This window comes from Lepus europaeus, chromosome 9 (genome assembly GCF_033115175.1).
Source record: "Lepus europaeus isolate LE1 chromosome 9, mLepTim1.pri, whole genome shotgun sequence".
Lineage (NCBI taxonomy): Eukaryota > Metazoa > Chordata > Mammalia > Lagomorpha > Leporidae > Lepus > Lepus europaeus.
In genome coordinates, this window is record NC_084835.1 from 110,587,085 (window position 1) to 110,604,321 (window position 17,237).

General features: G+C 48.1%; 1 protein-coding gene across 1 annotated transcript in view; it reads right to left on the reverse strand.

The window, feature by feature from the left end:
- Positions 1-15,573, reverse strand: part of BCL2 (BCL2 apoptosis regulator) — a 170,533-nt gene extending 154,960 nt beyond the window's left edge. The window contains exons 1-2 of the mRNA XM_062201774.1: positions 15,483-15,573; positions 14,445-15,237 (exon numbers count right to left, since the gene is read on the reverse strand). Coding sequence (XP_062057758.1) covers positions 14,445-15,197 — 753 coding nt within the window. The 5' untranslated portion in view covers positions 15,198-15,237; positions 15,483-15,573. The remainder of the gene's footprint in view (positions 1-14,444; positions 15,238-15,482) is intronic.
- Between the last annotated feature and the right edge of the window lie 1,664 nt (positions 15,574-17,237).

A 17,237-nucleotide genomic window follows, 5' to 3' on the forward strand; every position in this document is an offset into this window, starting at 1 on the left:
CTTAAAGTAGTTTCCTGGCCCATGCTGAAACTCCTTGAGCCCTGCAAATCAACACAACAGCATCCTGTTCAAATGTTATTGTGGAAACACTGTGCTGTCCCAGGCCAAATGTATCCAAATTCAACCAAGGAGGATGGAAATAACTTTCCCTTGATGCACATGGCTGCTGGAGGTGGGTTTGTTTATGAGTAGAATAAAATTTACAGCTAAATATAAAAACAGAAACATCATCATCTTGTAAACTTGAGTAACATGTCATTCCACCTCTGGAAGCTGAAAAAAACACCCAGGTCCTGCCTAAAATAGGACGGGCCGAGAGATGAGGCCCTCACCAGAGGGAAAACCGCAGACTTTCCCTACCTTTTTATTAAAGCATTAGGCGGGTTACAATTTGACAGTGAGGTCATTCTCTGGAGCCAAGGGAGCTCTGTGGATGTGTTATGCCTGCATACTTGGACCCTGGAAGAGCTTGTGAACCTGCTGTCTGGTCTTGGTAAGAACCAGTGAAAACGACTACCTCTCACTACACAGACTCTTGGAGTCAAAGGTGAGAGACACAGAAAAACAGTCTCATTTAAAAAAATTTCATTGGACTGGCATGCTCACTGCTGAAAAAAGAAAAGAAATAAAAATTTCATTTTTTAAACCATGAAAGAATTTGAAAAAAATCCATGTTTTAAGAAAGATCACACCTCCCAGTTACTAAAATAAAGCAAATTAATCAGCTTCATACAAAAACCAAAAAGTCACATTTACCAGTTTTTAAAAATAGGCTTCTGTTTTAAATGTTTAAAAAAAGTCTTTACGTGCCAAAGGACATTGATGATCACTTGGATTGCCTAAGAAAAGGATCCTGATTCTGCCTCTTTCTAGGCAAAGTTACTTGAGTTGGCAGAACCCGTTTCCCCATCTGTAATTCCACTTCCTACCCTGGAGGGAGGCTGCGCAGGTTAAAGGACGTCCTCTCTGTGAGAAGAGCTGAACTCTGGGGTCTGGCACATGTGGGGGCTCTGTAAAAGCTGGTTTCCTTCCTTCCTGACTTTTGGTGACTAAGGCCGATGGCCAATGCTGTGTTAAATAAAAATGGAGAAAATGAGAAAGATTTGGTAAGGAAGGGAGAAACAGTTTAGCCAGAAGTGGTGAAAGTCTCTGATACTGGGCAGAGCAACTGATTTTAAACTGCCATAGGGCTGTATTATATTCATCAACATATGAATCTTAAGGTAAAACACCATTTGCAGCTCTTAATGAAAAAAAGGGTACATTAAACTTGCTCTGTGTAAACTGTGATTCTGCTAGAAGAATCTAGAAGACTAATCTGGAAGTTCATGGTCCCACCAGCACCCTCTGTGGAACAGCACTGCTCTGTTTTGTTTTGTTTTGTTTTTTTGACTCTGTAGCCCTTATGGACCCATTTATGTTTTGACTTCCTCATAACAGTGAATTCACGAGAGATATGAGAGATAGGCCTTGACTACCATGTCTTCTGTTACAGCTCCAGCCCCCTAGCATGGCACCCAGCACACAGTAGGGTCATTATAAATATTTGTTAAATGAATGAAGTTAAGCTAACTTGCCCTCTAACACTGTGGAAACTGCTGATGAGGGCGCCACCATTTTTAAGAACTGAATAAACACTCACCAAGTTGGCCCCCTAAAGAAAGGGGCCTACTTTTGAAGCTAAATGAAGATGTCACTGATAGTCAGATACCCACCACCAAAAACAGTCATCATGTTCACCTCACTTCACTCTCAGCATCAGAGTGGCTGTTTTACACACCTGTCACAACAGGGTTTGAGTACACTCCCACCTCTTTCGTGAGAGGACCACATTGGAGCCCACCTGGTGCACAGGTCGCTACAAAGTCTTGAGCTAATGCCTGCACAGCAAACCGCCAGCAGTTAGATGCCTCTCTCCTGCCAGCATAAAATACACTTCAAAAGTGGAAAAAAAAAAGAAAGAAAGAAAGAAAAATAACCAGAGACAAAGACTACACTTTAATTTCCTGAAACTATTTGAGACACTATTACAGGATACCCTACTAATTTTGACTATCTTGGTACTGAACCATCTAGTGCCCCCGTGAGAACATACCCAGGACAACATCACCATATAAAGAAACCATCTACCCGACTCCCAGTCTCAGAATGGTTAAGAATGAGGATTAACCAGTTTTTCCTTGGCTTACTGCTCTTACATAGTCTTATTACAAAGTTTTCTCTCCACATGGGAATCAGCAAATAACCAAAAGCGTATGAGGAGAGGACAGTGGGGAGAGGCTGGAATATAACACCTGCCGTTTTTAGGGTTGTTGTGAAGCTCAAATGGCCCAACAGATATGGAACTGCTATGGAGACCTTAAAATCCTGCATAATGGCAACACTCCACTATCATTTTTTCCACCTGAAGTAAAATTCTATGAAATATTTCTTTCATAACCGAATTCTTTTTTCAAATAACATTTTTATTAACCGATCGTTAATGAGGACTTATTATGATGTGGATTCTAAAATAAAAATTTTCCAAGTAGGTGATGTTAAAGAGAATGTAAAGTGAATCACACACACACACACACACAGACACACAGTCAAAACAAGGACCACATTCTGTTAATGGTTCTTACTAAAGACAACCATAGCCGAAAAAACAAGTGATGCTCTGAAGCATGCACTCCATCGCTACAGTGCACAAAGCAATGCACCCCTGTCCTCAACATCACACAGAGCCACCAAATTCTTGCCATTCTCACTACTGTCCCTCTGGGTCATGCACCTGGTTTCTTCTCCATTTACTGAAACAGCCTCCAATACGGTCGGTGATTCCCTCTCCGTCTCATTAACTGTCTGGAGTCTGAGTGACCTCTCTGGAATAAGCCTGTCCAGCTTCAGCCCTCTGGCCTACCCAACCCAGCCAGGCTGGCCTCTTCGGACCATGCAGCTCACTACACGTGGTCTCTTGCCTCTGGCCTTCGTTCTGGAAGCTCTGTCTCTGTCCTCATTTTGCGCTTCCCACCACTCACTAGGCTACTCCAGCTCACCGCTTAGGTTAGTCCTGTTCCTGGGATAACTTCCCTGACTTTCCCAAGTGCCTCTCCACTGTAGCGTTTCTTCTCTCCCAGCTCTAAGCACACTCTTCTGCAGCTGCAATGTAATGATCCCAACTCCCCCAGAGTGTCAGCCAGGTCTATCGTGCGCCCACGGCCCACTTCTCCAGAGCTGGGGCTGCAGCACGGGATCAGTAAGGGAACATGTAGCATAAATAGGTAACTGATCACTTGTTCTGTGTGCCTTAATCACATAACCAAGTGTGAGGAAACAATCATTCACTAAAAAGCACAGAGATTCGAGTCTCTAACTGCAACGAGGAGGATGCCCCTTCCCCACTATCCTACCATGCCCAACAGGTGGAGTCAAGTGTCCCAACCCATATGAAATTTCACCCCAATTCTCCTTATTTTAAAACCACTAATGTACTCATTGGTGTGGCCTCTAAACATTCCTTACAAAAGGTACTTTCAAATTCCAATGACATGTACTTTCATCAGTTAATTTTTAATTGAGCCAAATATTAAATGCTCACATTAGCCAGACAAAGCGTGTTTAGCTACTGATTTGCAGTGACAGCTTGTGTTATTCTCACACACAGGCCAAGCATGAAATAGAAAACTAATAACCCCTTCACTGTATTCTCAAAGTATCATTTATGGGAAAGAAAACTACATTCAAAGAAAACTTGTGCAATGGCTGTCATTTTTTTTGCCTGTGCCGCAAGCTGTTACAAAGCAGGGGAGCTCATTTTCTCACGGATGCCGACAAGCTCAAGAATCCCACTGTCACTGGATGTATTCATTAAGGAGGAATCTGGCAGCAGCACAGGAAAAGGAGAGTTTGGAGACCAGGCCAATTATCTGGGTGTCCTTTATAATTTGAAGTTTCTGAATTCACTCAAAGATAAGCCACTTGAAGAGGGGCTGGCAATGGGAACTTAATGCACAGATGGCCACTGAAGGAATGAGAGGGAGGAAGGGAGGAGGGAAGAAAGAAGAGAATTTGCTTGTGGTTTCATTCACAGGGACAAATCTGCAAGCTGACACATCCGTCTTTTTAAAAAGCCCCTGGAGAAGTATGGTCAAGTTTTATTACAAATAAACAAATCATGCAATCTTTTTCAAACAGATGACAAATGATGAGCAGCAATGCTTTCAGTTTGCTTCATGCCAAGGGATGAAGTTTTTCAAAATACAAATTCCACCAGTTCTTAAAAACCACAGATCAGCTGTGATACTTGCTTGACCCAGGGCAGAGAACTTGACCGAGAGCTGCCAGGCCAATAGTTTTATCGGTGACAGCACCAGTGGTCTTCTTGTTGGACTGCGTCTTTAGAAATGCAATCTTAGGTTCCCTCACCTCTTGGAATGTTGACCTGCACTGACTTCCGGTTTCAACTAGCTGCTTGTTTTTATGGGAGAAGGACCAGGGGATCATTTATCCTTGTGACTTGTATGCTGTTCTTTCTATATTTGAGCCACAACACTGATCTGAATTAAAACTGCATTGCTCCCCTCTGAGAACGCTGGGCAAGCACTGCTTTCTTTAGTGATGAGGTGATGGATAATCCCAGACTTCCAAGACCTTCACAGTCTGGGGTCAGGCTGGAGATAGGAAACATGAAGAATGAAAGCCACTAGACACAGACATTAGATTGTGTGTATACAGTTTTTGCATCAATAGCTACAATGTGACAACCAGTATTTGCATGAAAAACTAACATACATTAAGTATTTCATATGAAGCAAAATCTACATGATTTCTCTAGTAAAAATAGTTATGAGTGACAGACTTCTTCAATTCAATGAAAAGGATGAAAATGAAGTATTTAATAGGCATTTCTCTCTTTTCCACTGTCATTAAATATTAATGAACCAACAGAATGGGACATTTGGGAAACACTACAATAAGAGAAATGGGAAAACAATAGCTGATTAGTATGAGTTAAATATCTAAAGTGCTTCTAAGATTATAATTTTACAAGTTCTTTTATTCAATAAGCAAACATTGTGTGTACCTACTATAGGCTGTGTTAGCTGGAAGACTGAATTTAATAGAAGCAATATTTCAGTAAGTGGGGCAGCCCCAACGAAGAACACCTTGACTTCCTAAGACCACAGCCATAAACGGAGGGCACTAACAGGATACTGGAGAAACACTAATTTGACTCAAGTTGAGTTATTTTTTAAGTTGTCCAACTGGTAGTGGGAAGCCAAGCTTGGAATAGTAGAGCTTCAAGTTAATCATCGCAGTCCCATCCACGGAAGTCTACAGTTCCCTAGTTCTAAGGAAGGCAGGAGCAGCAGTAGTGGTTTAGGGCCAACGTTTGGAAATGAAAGAAGGAAAGAAGAGTCTTCATGATTGAAGGGAAAGGCATACACAGTCTCCAAAAAGTTCATGGAAAACACATATTTTGAAAAAAAAAAATGGACCGGCGTCGTGGCTTAACAGGTTAATCCTCCGCCTTGCGGCACCGGCACACCAGGTTCTAGTCCCAGTTGGGGCGCCGGATTCTGTCCCGGTTGCCCCTCTTCCAGGCCAGCTCTCTGCTGTGGCCCGGGAAGGCAGTGGAGGATGGCCCAAGTCCTTGGGTCCTGCACCCGCATGGGAGACCAGGAGAAGCACCTGGCTCCTGGCTTCAGATCAGCGAGATGCGCTGGCCGCAGCGGCCATTGGAGGGTGAACCAACGGCAAAAGGAAGACCTTCCTCTCTGTCTCTCTCTCTCTCACTATCCACTCTGTCAAAAAAAAAAAAAAAAAAAAAAAGATAAATGAATTCCAAAACTTTTTGCACCCAAATCAACTTATCTTTAAATTTCATTTTCCCACAAACTTTTTGAGGTCTGCTTGTATCTTATTCCAGCCTCAGTTTCCCTCTTGACCTCCTGACTCTTGTGTTCAACTGCTGAATAAGCATTTCCACTTGGAAATCCAAGCTGAAACTGTCTAAGATTAAATTCACCATATTTACCCCAGTAACTTTTTCTACCTTTCCTCTCGGAAAATACTTTTTTTTTTTTCTTTAAAGCCAGCAGGGAAGGAGCCTGAGTCCTCTGACTCATTCCTCTTTCATTTCTCACATCCAACCCCTTCTCCATGTTTTGGATTTTCTTCTGTGTCCCACATCTACCCTGTCTTCCACACCCCACTCCACCACTGGGGTTCAGATTCCTGCCTGGTACCCCCATCCAGCCTCAACCACTGACAATCCTCCTCAAACCCACACATCCTGCCTTGTCTCCAAAGTCTTTCAACATCCTATGTTCAATTGTTCAACCTATGACCCAGTGATGAGTGCTCAAACTGCAGTGGGACCTGAGTTCGCTTGCCCGGTCAGGCCAGACTCTCCCGCCATGCCCCAGACACAACCCAGCCGTGCCACCTGCTTTGACCACGCTGGTTCCTTCTACCTGAAATGCCTTCTCTGCCTGCCCCTACCTCCCCATTGTCCAAAGCTGGTCTCAGAATGATCTGTGTAAAACCCCTGCAGACCTCCTTCTGGCTAGATCAGATCTCTCTGTCCACTAAAGACTGTCAAGAGGTACCGCCACTTAGTCCCCAACTGGTTAGTAAGTTCCTTGAAGGCAAAGGTTCTCTTCTTCACTAAAACACCTACTATAATGTGGGTTTTTTTTTTTTCAATAAAAAAAGCCAATGTACACCCTTTCCTAAATAATTCCATCCTTTTAATGCTCTTCTTTCCATCACTGCTCTGGCCTCTGGGAACGCAGGAAAATTGCTCATTTTCCTTAAGACTTCTTCAAATCATTTGCTTCTGATACTGTCACTTTAAACTTTAGTTAGTGTTTCTTTCTAGCTGAACTTATATTTTTGTTATAAAATACCTCAAAGATTTGTTTCCATGTTTTCAGTGTTTAAAAAAAAAGATGCTGGCCGGCGCCGCGGCTCAATAGGCTAATCCTCCACCTTGCGGCGCCGGCACACCGGGTTCTAGTCCCGGTCGGGGCACCGATCCTGTCCCGGTTGCCCCTCTTCCAGGCCAGCTCTTTGCTGTGGCCAGGGAGTGCAGTGGAGGATGGCCCAAGTTCTTGGGCCCTGCACCCGCATGGGAGACCAGGATAAGCACCTGGCTCCTGCCATCGGAACAGCGCGGTGCGCCTACCGCGGCGGCCATTGGAGGGTGAACCAACGGCAAAAAGGAAGACCTTTCTCTCTGTCTCTCTCTACTGTCCACTCTGCCTGTCAAAAAAAAAAAAAAAAAGATGCTGGCAGGGTCCTTAAAGGAAACAGCAGGCGATAACCCTGAAATTCTAGACCCAGCAGTGCCAATGCCACCATCCTTTCTGGACTCTTTTTATTTCCACAAAGAGATAGCAAGTCAACATCTAAAGCTGATTATATAACTTGTCATCAGTTTACTTCTTATCATAATTACAAGGCACACACATACACATACATATATATGTGGGGTCTTCAAAAAGTTCGTGGAAAACAAGCATCATGGAATAATCATGCAAGGATTAAAAACTGTTTTTGTACAGAATCAATATCTTTTAACTCCATTTCCCGAAATCCCTTTGAAGCCCCCTTGTATAATCAGACAGGCACTGAATTAGGAGGAACAAATACTTGTCCCTTATTCTCTTAGAAAATTCTAATGCAGCTGAGAGGAATATTTGGCTACAATCCCACTTTAGGATTAAAGTGTAGATCTAACACTGTGGTGCAAAGCAGAAGACATCTGAGTTCTCTGCTAAGGAGAGCTGGAAAAAGTCAAAAACAGACAACCTACAACATTGATTTCATTTGGTGTTCGAAGCATTAAAATTTGTAAACTCTCCATTACTCCTCTGCAGCTTAACTGTCTTCTCAATAGTTAAAACTAGAGAAATACAGTAATTGGAACTGTCACAAGAAAAGATGTGTTGGTCCCAACGGAAAATCTCCCTTAAAAAATTAAAGCCTCATTAGACACAGTGGGTTCTCGGTTGTTTTCAGGAGACATAAAAAAGAGCAGAGTGGAGTCAGTCATAAGCTTCTGACTCATTACGCCGAAGCCCCAGAGAGCTGATTATTAACTAAGAAGGGAATATGGTTCCATCCCTGAAATTCTAAAAGCAAAATAAGCAGCAGAATGAAAACACGTATTTTCCCCCCGTAAAGAGTTTCATACTGAAGCATGTGCAACGTGAAGGAGGGGCACATTTCACAGTCAAGGCTCCCATGGCGAGGCAGGTGACTGCCCAGGAGTCATCCACAGCGTTCTCTGTACATTGCACAAATGGTCACACCGGCAAGTCGGGGAGGTTCCCTTTCTATCACACTGAAGGGTGTGTTTGGGGAAGTAGTCCTTACTGTAAGTTATTTTCGTTCCGTTGAAATTGATCTACGGTTCCCATACAAGCCCCACCACAATCCTGCACTACAAATGGGAACGAGTAAAAGTGTTGTCAGTAGGCTCACTTTTCCTCTGGAAGGGACAGACAGCGTCTGTTGATGGAGTTTTCACCCCTTCACTTACTCAGCTGCCTGTATCACGATTACAGTGGGGGACATATTCATGCTGCTGCTTGCTGGCATCTAGACATGTTTCTATTTTCTCCAGGTGAACTCTAGCCTTCAGGAGTTAGGGGGTAAGAAGGAGCGACACCTGGGGGAATCTGTCTTTGGAGACAAGGCAAGCAGGGGATGGGCATGGAGGACACTTCTGAGAAAGCCCAAAGAGAGATGGAAATAATCATGGGATCCTCATCCTCACTAAAGGACAGGTGGGTTTATCTTTCCTGGCAAATCAAGAGCTGAGAGACAGTGGTGGCACTAGGGAATTGGGCATCTATTAGAACAGCCACTACAAAAATACTTTAAAAAAGGAAAATATCCTTGCTGCAATTTCTAAAGTTGAGGGAGGAGGACCAGAGGCACGAGAAGGAAGAAGATAAACACCTGCTCTCTGGAAATGTCAGTGTTACAGTGGAGGGTGAATCCTGTAAACGGCTCCTACAAGAGGAGCATCTTGACGGACAAAACAGCACTACAACCTAAAAGCAAAACAAAAGCTATTTTTTTTTCTCCCCAAGGAAGAGCCCTCGTTTTGGCTCAAACCCTGTTTGTATTTTTCTGCGTAGAAGAATGAGTTTCTTAGGAAAGATAGTCCTTCAAATTATTCCCTTCTAATCATTCTAATCAGAGCCTTGATTGTTTTCTACTTAAAAAGAGTTAATGAAAGACTTTAAAGAGTGTACACTGCTGTTTGCTAAGACGTCTCAACGTGCATAAAGAGTACTTAGCGGAATAATATTTAACAAAGGGAACTCCCCTGCCTTTCAGTTCTGAGAAGAATCAGTCTGTTTTACAGTATTTTTTAAAGGGATCTACGTTTTGCCCCCTATTTAAATGAGACCTAATGCATACATGAACAGCCAGATGGTTAGAAATAACTTTTTTTAGACAAAGACTGAAATGGATGTAAGACAATATGTACTTAGTTCTGTTCTTTTTTTTTTTTTTTTTTTGTCTAAGAGCCTGGGATCATGCTCATGGGGCTGTATGGGTTCATTAAAGCCCCCTCCAACACCAACCCATGAGCTCCTCCTCGCAGGGGCAAAGCTCTGCTTCTGGTGCCCCCAACCTAAGCCAGAGCTAGACATCCCAAGACGTCTGTGGAGTCACTGTCCCAGGCCTTGGACAACTTCCACCCTTAACCCCTCTTAGAATTCAAGCACCACGTTGTTTGAACCAAACCAAACACGGGGAATGAAAGAGAAACCCAGCCGTGAGGTACAGTCCCTGAGCAGTCTCCTCCATGTAGCAGGGGAAAGGGTGACCAGACTGAGAGGTTCCTGCTATACCTGAATACGCTGCTATTAGATTACCTTAGAAAAGCTTAACAGAACCTTTGAACCTCACATACAGTATATCTCAGGGGAAAAAAGAAAACTTTCTTCTTGTACACTACAAAGACGGTGTTGTTTCCCAGCACAAATGCACTTCTACTGAACTCCTGCTTTGCTCAACTCCTGCTAAGACACGAGGAAGACTCTCAGAAACAGGTGTGTCACAGGGGAGATGCCACTAACACACAGAGCACACCCACACTCGCCTCGTGAGTGGGTTTATCCTCCCTTTAAAAGGAGGACTAGGACTCTAAGAACAGATACGAAAAAAACTATGCATTTGGCTTGCTTTGTTTTAATCGGTTGCCTTCTGTTACCTGGTTTGCTCTGTGGCCTAAAGACATTTAAGCAATCTGAAATGTACTGGTTTAATCAAGGATTAGTAAAAGGAGCAATCAGTCCTCACTAGAAAGCTAACCAAAAGAAATAGGATGCCCAAAATAAAGCTGTTCAACAGACACTAAATACCAACAAAGGCCCTCAATAGAAAAGAGAACTGAGTGAACTGCAAAATTTTATGAGGATCCAGAAATATAATCACTCAACAGCACATGACTGAACACTCTAGGAGCAATATTGTATTTTTTTCCTACAAAATAAATTATTGAAGGGGGTCATGAGATTCTTAGCAGGCAGAAAGATGCACTTTCCCAAGGAAAGTTCATCATTAAATATATTATTTAAGACTGGATCATCTTCAGGCTATTTTTAATCACATCATTTTGCTGCCAAAATTGGCCATAAGTAGATACTCGGCCACTAGGAAAATGATTTTCTTTCAGGCCATTCGTCACTGGCATGAGAAACGTATTGCTTTCCAGTGAATCAAATGTTCAGTTGCACGTGGATAACACTTAGGAAAGAGAAAACTACTTGCTGACTAACAAAGGGGAAGCTGACCTCTTCTGGGTCTGGAGAAGTATCTATTGTCCTAAACTACCAACAGCAAAAGAAAGAGTCGGACCATCATCTCCTCAAGGGATTGGAGCCAAATCACCTCCTTCAGTGCCTTGCTTGAGCCATCTCATTCTCCTAGAAGCTTGCGTCTCACTCCCTCCTAAGAATGAAGCCGGATGCCACCACATTCCCCAGGCTGTAGGGTGATAACAATTCACACTCACCATCAGCTTGCCCATATCCCAACCCTTCTCTTGCCAAGAGTTCCTCTGTCTCAAGGCAGGCACAAGATCACCGAACTCATTTACAGAATGTAAAATGTGTTAGGAGGGGGTTAAATAACAACCAACAGAGCTCAAAAAGCCATCTTACTTCAATGGGACCGGTGCTGCCAACACACATTGTGTAACTCTCGTGAAAAACATCCTTGGGAAGATTGGGCTTTCAGCACACAACCTCCTACCTCTTTTTCCTTGCATTCTCGTTTTTCCTGGGATGGGATCACTCTAATGGACAACAGGGAAATATTCAGTATTCCAGGTGACAGCACGGACCAAGGCCCCTGGAAAGGGACACTACAGAATCCCTCCCAGGAAGTGACTCATCCTAAAAGATACCTCTGGGAATCATGGCAGCCCCATCTCTAGCTTTACTGGGCACCCAAGCCACAGATCCCAGCTCAGCAGCAGTGGCTGGCCTTCCTAGGAAGCTGTGGGGGACGCCCATGCCGCTGGCCTGAGAGCCACACTGGAGCAGCAAGTCCTAGACATTTTCTGGAACTGCTGTTCTGCTACTGCTCCCTCTGCCTTTCTCTGGATGCCACACAATGCCTTATTCAGACTTAGGAATAAAGCCACACTCCACTCCACACCCAATTACTTCTTTAGTCTTCACGTAATTTGTGAGCTTCTGGGATCATTTCTCAGAGGCTGAGCATTCCAAGGACCTGCTTTCTCCATGTCACGAAACACAGAATGCAAACGTTTCCCCCAGCCTTAGGAGGTTCTGATTTTGCAGCAGCAAAGAAGAAAAAGTGGCTTCAAGTGTGAAGCCTGGAGTGTTGGGTGCGGCATTTAGCAGTGGGGCTGACTGATCCACTGACCCCTGGCAACAGTGCCAATCATCTCTGCAGGTCAAGAAAATAAGTTAGTTCTGTGAAACTTTACCATCGTCACTAAGACTTCTTTACAATCTGAGATGCAACCCTGATTTTGCGAACTGTAAGGAGAATCTGTCTGAAAGCCAAATGTTTCAAATAAAAATTTAGATTAATAATACACATTTGAAATGATAGGCAAATCATGTATAACTCTCAAATACTACCACTTTATTATTCCAGAGTATCCACATATGTTTGCATTTCCTGATTTATACTCTTTTTTGTTGCCAAATTCCTTTGTTTTCCTGTAGTCATCCATCTACGTGTTGCTCTGAAAACTATTACACATTTTACCATCAGCCATTTGTGCTTCTATATGATTTATTTTTACTGTAAGAGGTTTTGTCAAAAAATTTTTATCATGTGCTACAGAATGTCATTGTGGTTTGGCATCATAAAATGTAGCTTGTGCATTTATCGACCTCAGATACCTGTTGACCACAAAGATAGGCTCTACAACGAAAACTCTATTGTGAAAGGAGGAAAAAGTGAGCCCTCATTTAAAAGGAAACCTCAGTTGTACAAGACATTAACATACTGCAGCTCAACAACAAACATCAAGGTTCTATCTTAATCTCCATCATAAACATGTGTCTGTTTCCTACCACTTTATTAACTTGCTTGATACATGGCGGTTTCCACCATGGATTTCTTTCAACTAGACAGAACTTTTTTTTTTTTTTTTTAACATGGCTTTCTTTTTTTACGAAAAATAGGAACCAGGAGACCTATTAAATCAGTTTTACTTTGGTTTTAGAATGATCCTTGCGGAGTCTAGAAGTCCCTTCCTCTTTGGTTATGGTGATTAAAAATCAAACCAGCTGCTTAACTAAACACTTAACAAAAATATTCTTTTCATCCTTTAGCAAATTACTCAAGAATCACTAAAGACCTAATAATGTGGGATTTCAACAAACAATCCATAAAGAGTCATTATATTTTAGAGATTTAAATTGGGATATTTTAGTTAATTTTACTTTCAAACATTGAACAGTGGCATCAATATTTTGTCAACTTTGGTCAAATAAGATCAGATGTTCACATCAATCACCTACATTTCTTGGCCCCGTCTCTTTTTGGCCCCTTAATATTAGCATACTTTGAAAAATGGAGCAAAAATGAAGGAATGTGCTTCTTGCAGTCAAGTCTAGGCTTTTGGATCCCATTAGGTTCTATAATGTGAGTCATTCTCCTACGAGACTGTAGAAGAGCATAGAGAAATGCAACCTTTTTCCAAGATAACTCTTCAGACTAAAAACAAAGTTAAAAAAACTCCAGACAAGAATGATTACTTTCTCATAAATTAATCGTTTTAGGTAAGAGATGGAAATCTTAATTAACAACCGTTGAGTCTTAGGATCCACACCCCAGTCCCAGAGCATCATGGAAAAATACAACTGCGTGGTGAACACGATGGAAGCTCTATCTAGCAACCGCCAGGGAGGGGGAGAAAAAGCATCTTACCAAGGTTCTTAAAAGTCACAGCTGCTCATCACTTCAACCCTGGTCAGCGCATGAAAGAATCCACAGCTAAAGATCAATTCTACACTTTACATAGTTTCCCTAGGTGCAAGTTTCTGTGCGTGCGTGTGTGTGTGTGTGTGTGTAAGCAGAGACCACAAAATCATGTGGCGTCTAGGGGGTAAAATGTAAGAGATGGTAAATCTCCAGGAAACTTCTAAATGCCACACGAGAGACAGCACACAAAGTCCGCAGCCAATCCAAACCCCATCACTGACAAGAGGAAGCAGCGCATCCACAGACTGCTGCCCTTCAACACACACCATCGTGTCCACTGGGGACACCGCACGACCAGCAGGTGAAGACTCCCCGGGCTCTTGCAGCGTCCACTTACCTCTTCACAAACACAGCTAAGACCTTCAGGGAAAGGGGTTACACTGGGCTTCCTCTGGGGAGGTTTTTACCCAGTGAGGCAAACCATGTACTTGGTCCTCTGGGGGAGTCTTCTTCAATGGGGTGGCTTACAACTTTTAGGACAATGACAAATCCACCAGGGGAGCCTGTTTAAGATGCAGACCGCCAGGGCCTCTCCCTGGGGTGGTGGTGGTGGTGGTGGTGGTGGTGGGATGCGTGGGGTGTCTGGTCCACACCAAGTCCCTGAAACCTGCGATTTCAGCTACTCAGGCCACATAACTGTGGTGCTGGGGACTCCGCAGCCCCAGTTTGAGAAGCACGGGAAGGCGGTACCATTCATCACAAAATCCTACTGGGCCGCAAAGGCGGCATCTGGGAGCCTCCAGGGCTGGCACACCACTTTTGGCGGGAAGCAATTGCCCTAGCTGAGAGGGCAGAGCGCGCTTCCTGCAGGGCGCGCGGGAAGGAAAGCAGGGAAAGTGACACACCTGCTGTTAGCTCATGGGCTCTGCAGCCTGCCCCGGCCCCCGGGGTCCACCCACACCCTCGCCACGGCATCTCGGACCTGCGACCGCAAGCCCAGACTCACGTGCAACCAGACAGGCACCTACCCAGCCTCCATTATCCTGGATCCAGGTGTGCAGGTGCCGGTTCAGGTACTCAGTCATCCACAGGGCGATGTTGTCCACCAGGGGCGACATCTCCCGGTTGACGCTCTCCACACACATGACCCCACCGAACTCAAAGAAGGCCACAATCCTCCCCCAGTTCACCCCATCCCTGAAGAGCTCCTCCACCACCGTGGCAAAGCGCCCCCTCGCGGTGAAGGGCGTCAGGTGCAGCTGGCTGGACATCTCCGCGAAGTCGCGGCGGTAGCGCCTGGAGAAGTCGTCGCCCGCCTGGCGGAGGGTCAGGTGGACCACAGGTGGCACCGGGCTGAGCGCGGGCCCCGCGGCGGCCGGCGGCGGCGGCGGCGGCGAGGTCCTGGCGGCCGGGTCCCGGGGCGCAGCGGGCGCGAGCTGGGAGGAGAAGACGCCCGGCGCGGGGGCGGCGCCCGCGTCCCCAGCGTCCCACTCGTAGCCCCTCTGGGACAGCTTATAGTGGATGTACTTCATCACGATCTCCCGGTTGTCGTACCCTGTTCGCCCGGCGTGCGCCATACTGCCCTTGGGCGCCCGCGGAGCCTGCGGCCCCGTCCCGCTCAGAAGCCGGCGGGGTTCCCGGGTGCGCGCCGCATCTTCGGGCGCGGGGGTGTCTTCAGTCACGCGGAGCCCTCGCTGCTGGTGTTTCCCCGTTGGCAGCAGGCGCAGGAGATTTTCACTCAAATCCCTTTCGGATCTCTGTTTCACGAGGCACGTTATCATTCATAAGCGTGGAGAACGCCAGTCTTTTCCCTACGTGATGCTAGAAGGTGGGGAAAAAAAAAAAAGCAAACAAACAAACACAAAACCTGGTTAAGTCAAACTCAGGTGCGTCCTCCGGCACACACGGGGAGAAAGCGGGGGGCGCGCACGCTGCGGGCCACACGGCTAAGAACAACGCATCCAACTGCCTGAAAATTCACATTTACTCGAAGGCACTCAAAGCCAGCATCTCGAGTGCCGCCGCCGAAAGTTACACGAGCCCGCCCTGCGGCGCAGAGAACTTACTTGTGTTGTGAAAGGACAGCATGACCCTCTGTCCAGTTTCCTTCTCAGCAAAACCAAAACAGACGCGTAAGGCAAGGATCCCATCAATCTTCGGAGCTCCCGGGCGAGAGCCGCGTTGAAACTTCCGAACGCACCGGGCGGCGGGCGGGGGTGCAGGCACCGGGGCTGCGGGCGGGGGGGTCTCCAGGCCGGCCCCCGGCTCTCTGCTCCTCAGAAACGTCAATCCGCAGCGATCCGGCCCCGAGCCCCGGAGCGCGCGCCGTCCCGGCTCCCCTCGGCCACTGACAGGCGCGCGCGCCGCGCGGGCCCGGCGCGGACTCTGCCCCGGGCGCCGACGGGGCCCGGCCGGCGCGGGGTCCTCCTCTGACTCAACTCCGAGAGCAGCCGCCGCGTCTTCCGAAAAGCTGCGGATCAATGAAGGCAGGACGCGCCGGCCTCGCGAGGAGCCCGCGCCGTGTGTGGCGCTGCGGCCGGGGTGGGGAGCGGGGGAGGGCTTTATGTTTTTTTTTCCCCCTCTTTTTCCTAAAAAGGATGACTGCTACGAAGTTCGCCCCCCTGGACCCCTCTTCCGCTGCACCCGCCGGCGCACCCGCCTCCGGGCTGCGCACCCTTTCTGCTCCGCCCGCTCCCGCGCCGGGGCGCTGGCGGCGGCGGCCGCCGCCTCCTCCGGTCGCGCCGTGCGGCAGCTCCGCGCGCTGACGGCCGCTGGCGGGGGCCCCGGCGCCCGGGCACCTTCGCGGGCGGCGGCGGCGGCGGCGGCGCGGCGCGGCGGGGACCCCGGGAGCGGCGCGCGGGCGGGCGGGCGGGCGCGCGGCGCGCGGAGGAGGGGCGGGGGCGGGGAGGAAGGGGGCGGGCGGGGGCCTGGCCGCTGACTTCATTCTCCTCACAAACCGACTGGTTTCCTGTACGTACGTCACTGTTCATTCAAAAAAAGAAGAAAGAAAGAGCCCTCCTCGGAGCCGCCCGGCGGCCCCCCTCCGCCCCGCTCCCCGGCCCCGGTTAAAGGCGCCGCGGCCGGCCGGGGCCCGCCGGGCACACATGGCGCGCGGGGCCGCGGCCGGGGAGGGCGCGCCCGGGGCGGCCGCCCGCGGGGCCCGGCCGGTGGGTGGCGCGGCCGCGGCGCGGTGGGTGTGCCGGGGGCCTCCCCGGGCCTGCGGCGGGCGCGGCCTGCGCTCGGGGGTCGCCGGGGCCCGCCGGTGGGCCACGGGCGCCGGGCTGGCCGCACGCGGCCGGGCCGAGCCGGAGCTGCGCCATGAGAACAAGGGCTGCTGAGGCGCCGGCAGCCGCGTGGACCTTCCGGGCCGGGCGTGTGTGCGTGGAGAGGGTGCGGGCCACGCACCTCGCGCGCCGGTCAGCGCCGTGGGGAGCCCGCGGCCCTCGCCGCCCCCCGGCTGTGGGACCACCCTGAAAAAGTCGTGTTTCCTTCCCACTCGCCTCCCGGGCGTGCGTGCAGGGCTCAGGCGCTCACGCACGGCAGCCGGTCACCGGCCGGACTCCGGCTCGGAGGCCAAGGCCGGACGCCACCTGAACGGGCCGGGAGTGGGGTGGGGCGCCCTCTCCCCGGAGCACTTTTCGCCCTGGGTTAGCACCGGGCGCGGGGCGGCGTGCAGGGCTTTCTCTGCACCTTTGCCATTCAGAGCAGCACCTGACGGGCGACGGCCGCGCGCGCGCGCGCGCACGGACAAGCAGACACGTTTACAAATGCGTCCTCGTGGACAGCCCCCGGGAGAGAAGGGCGAGGGGACACACGCGTTG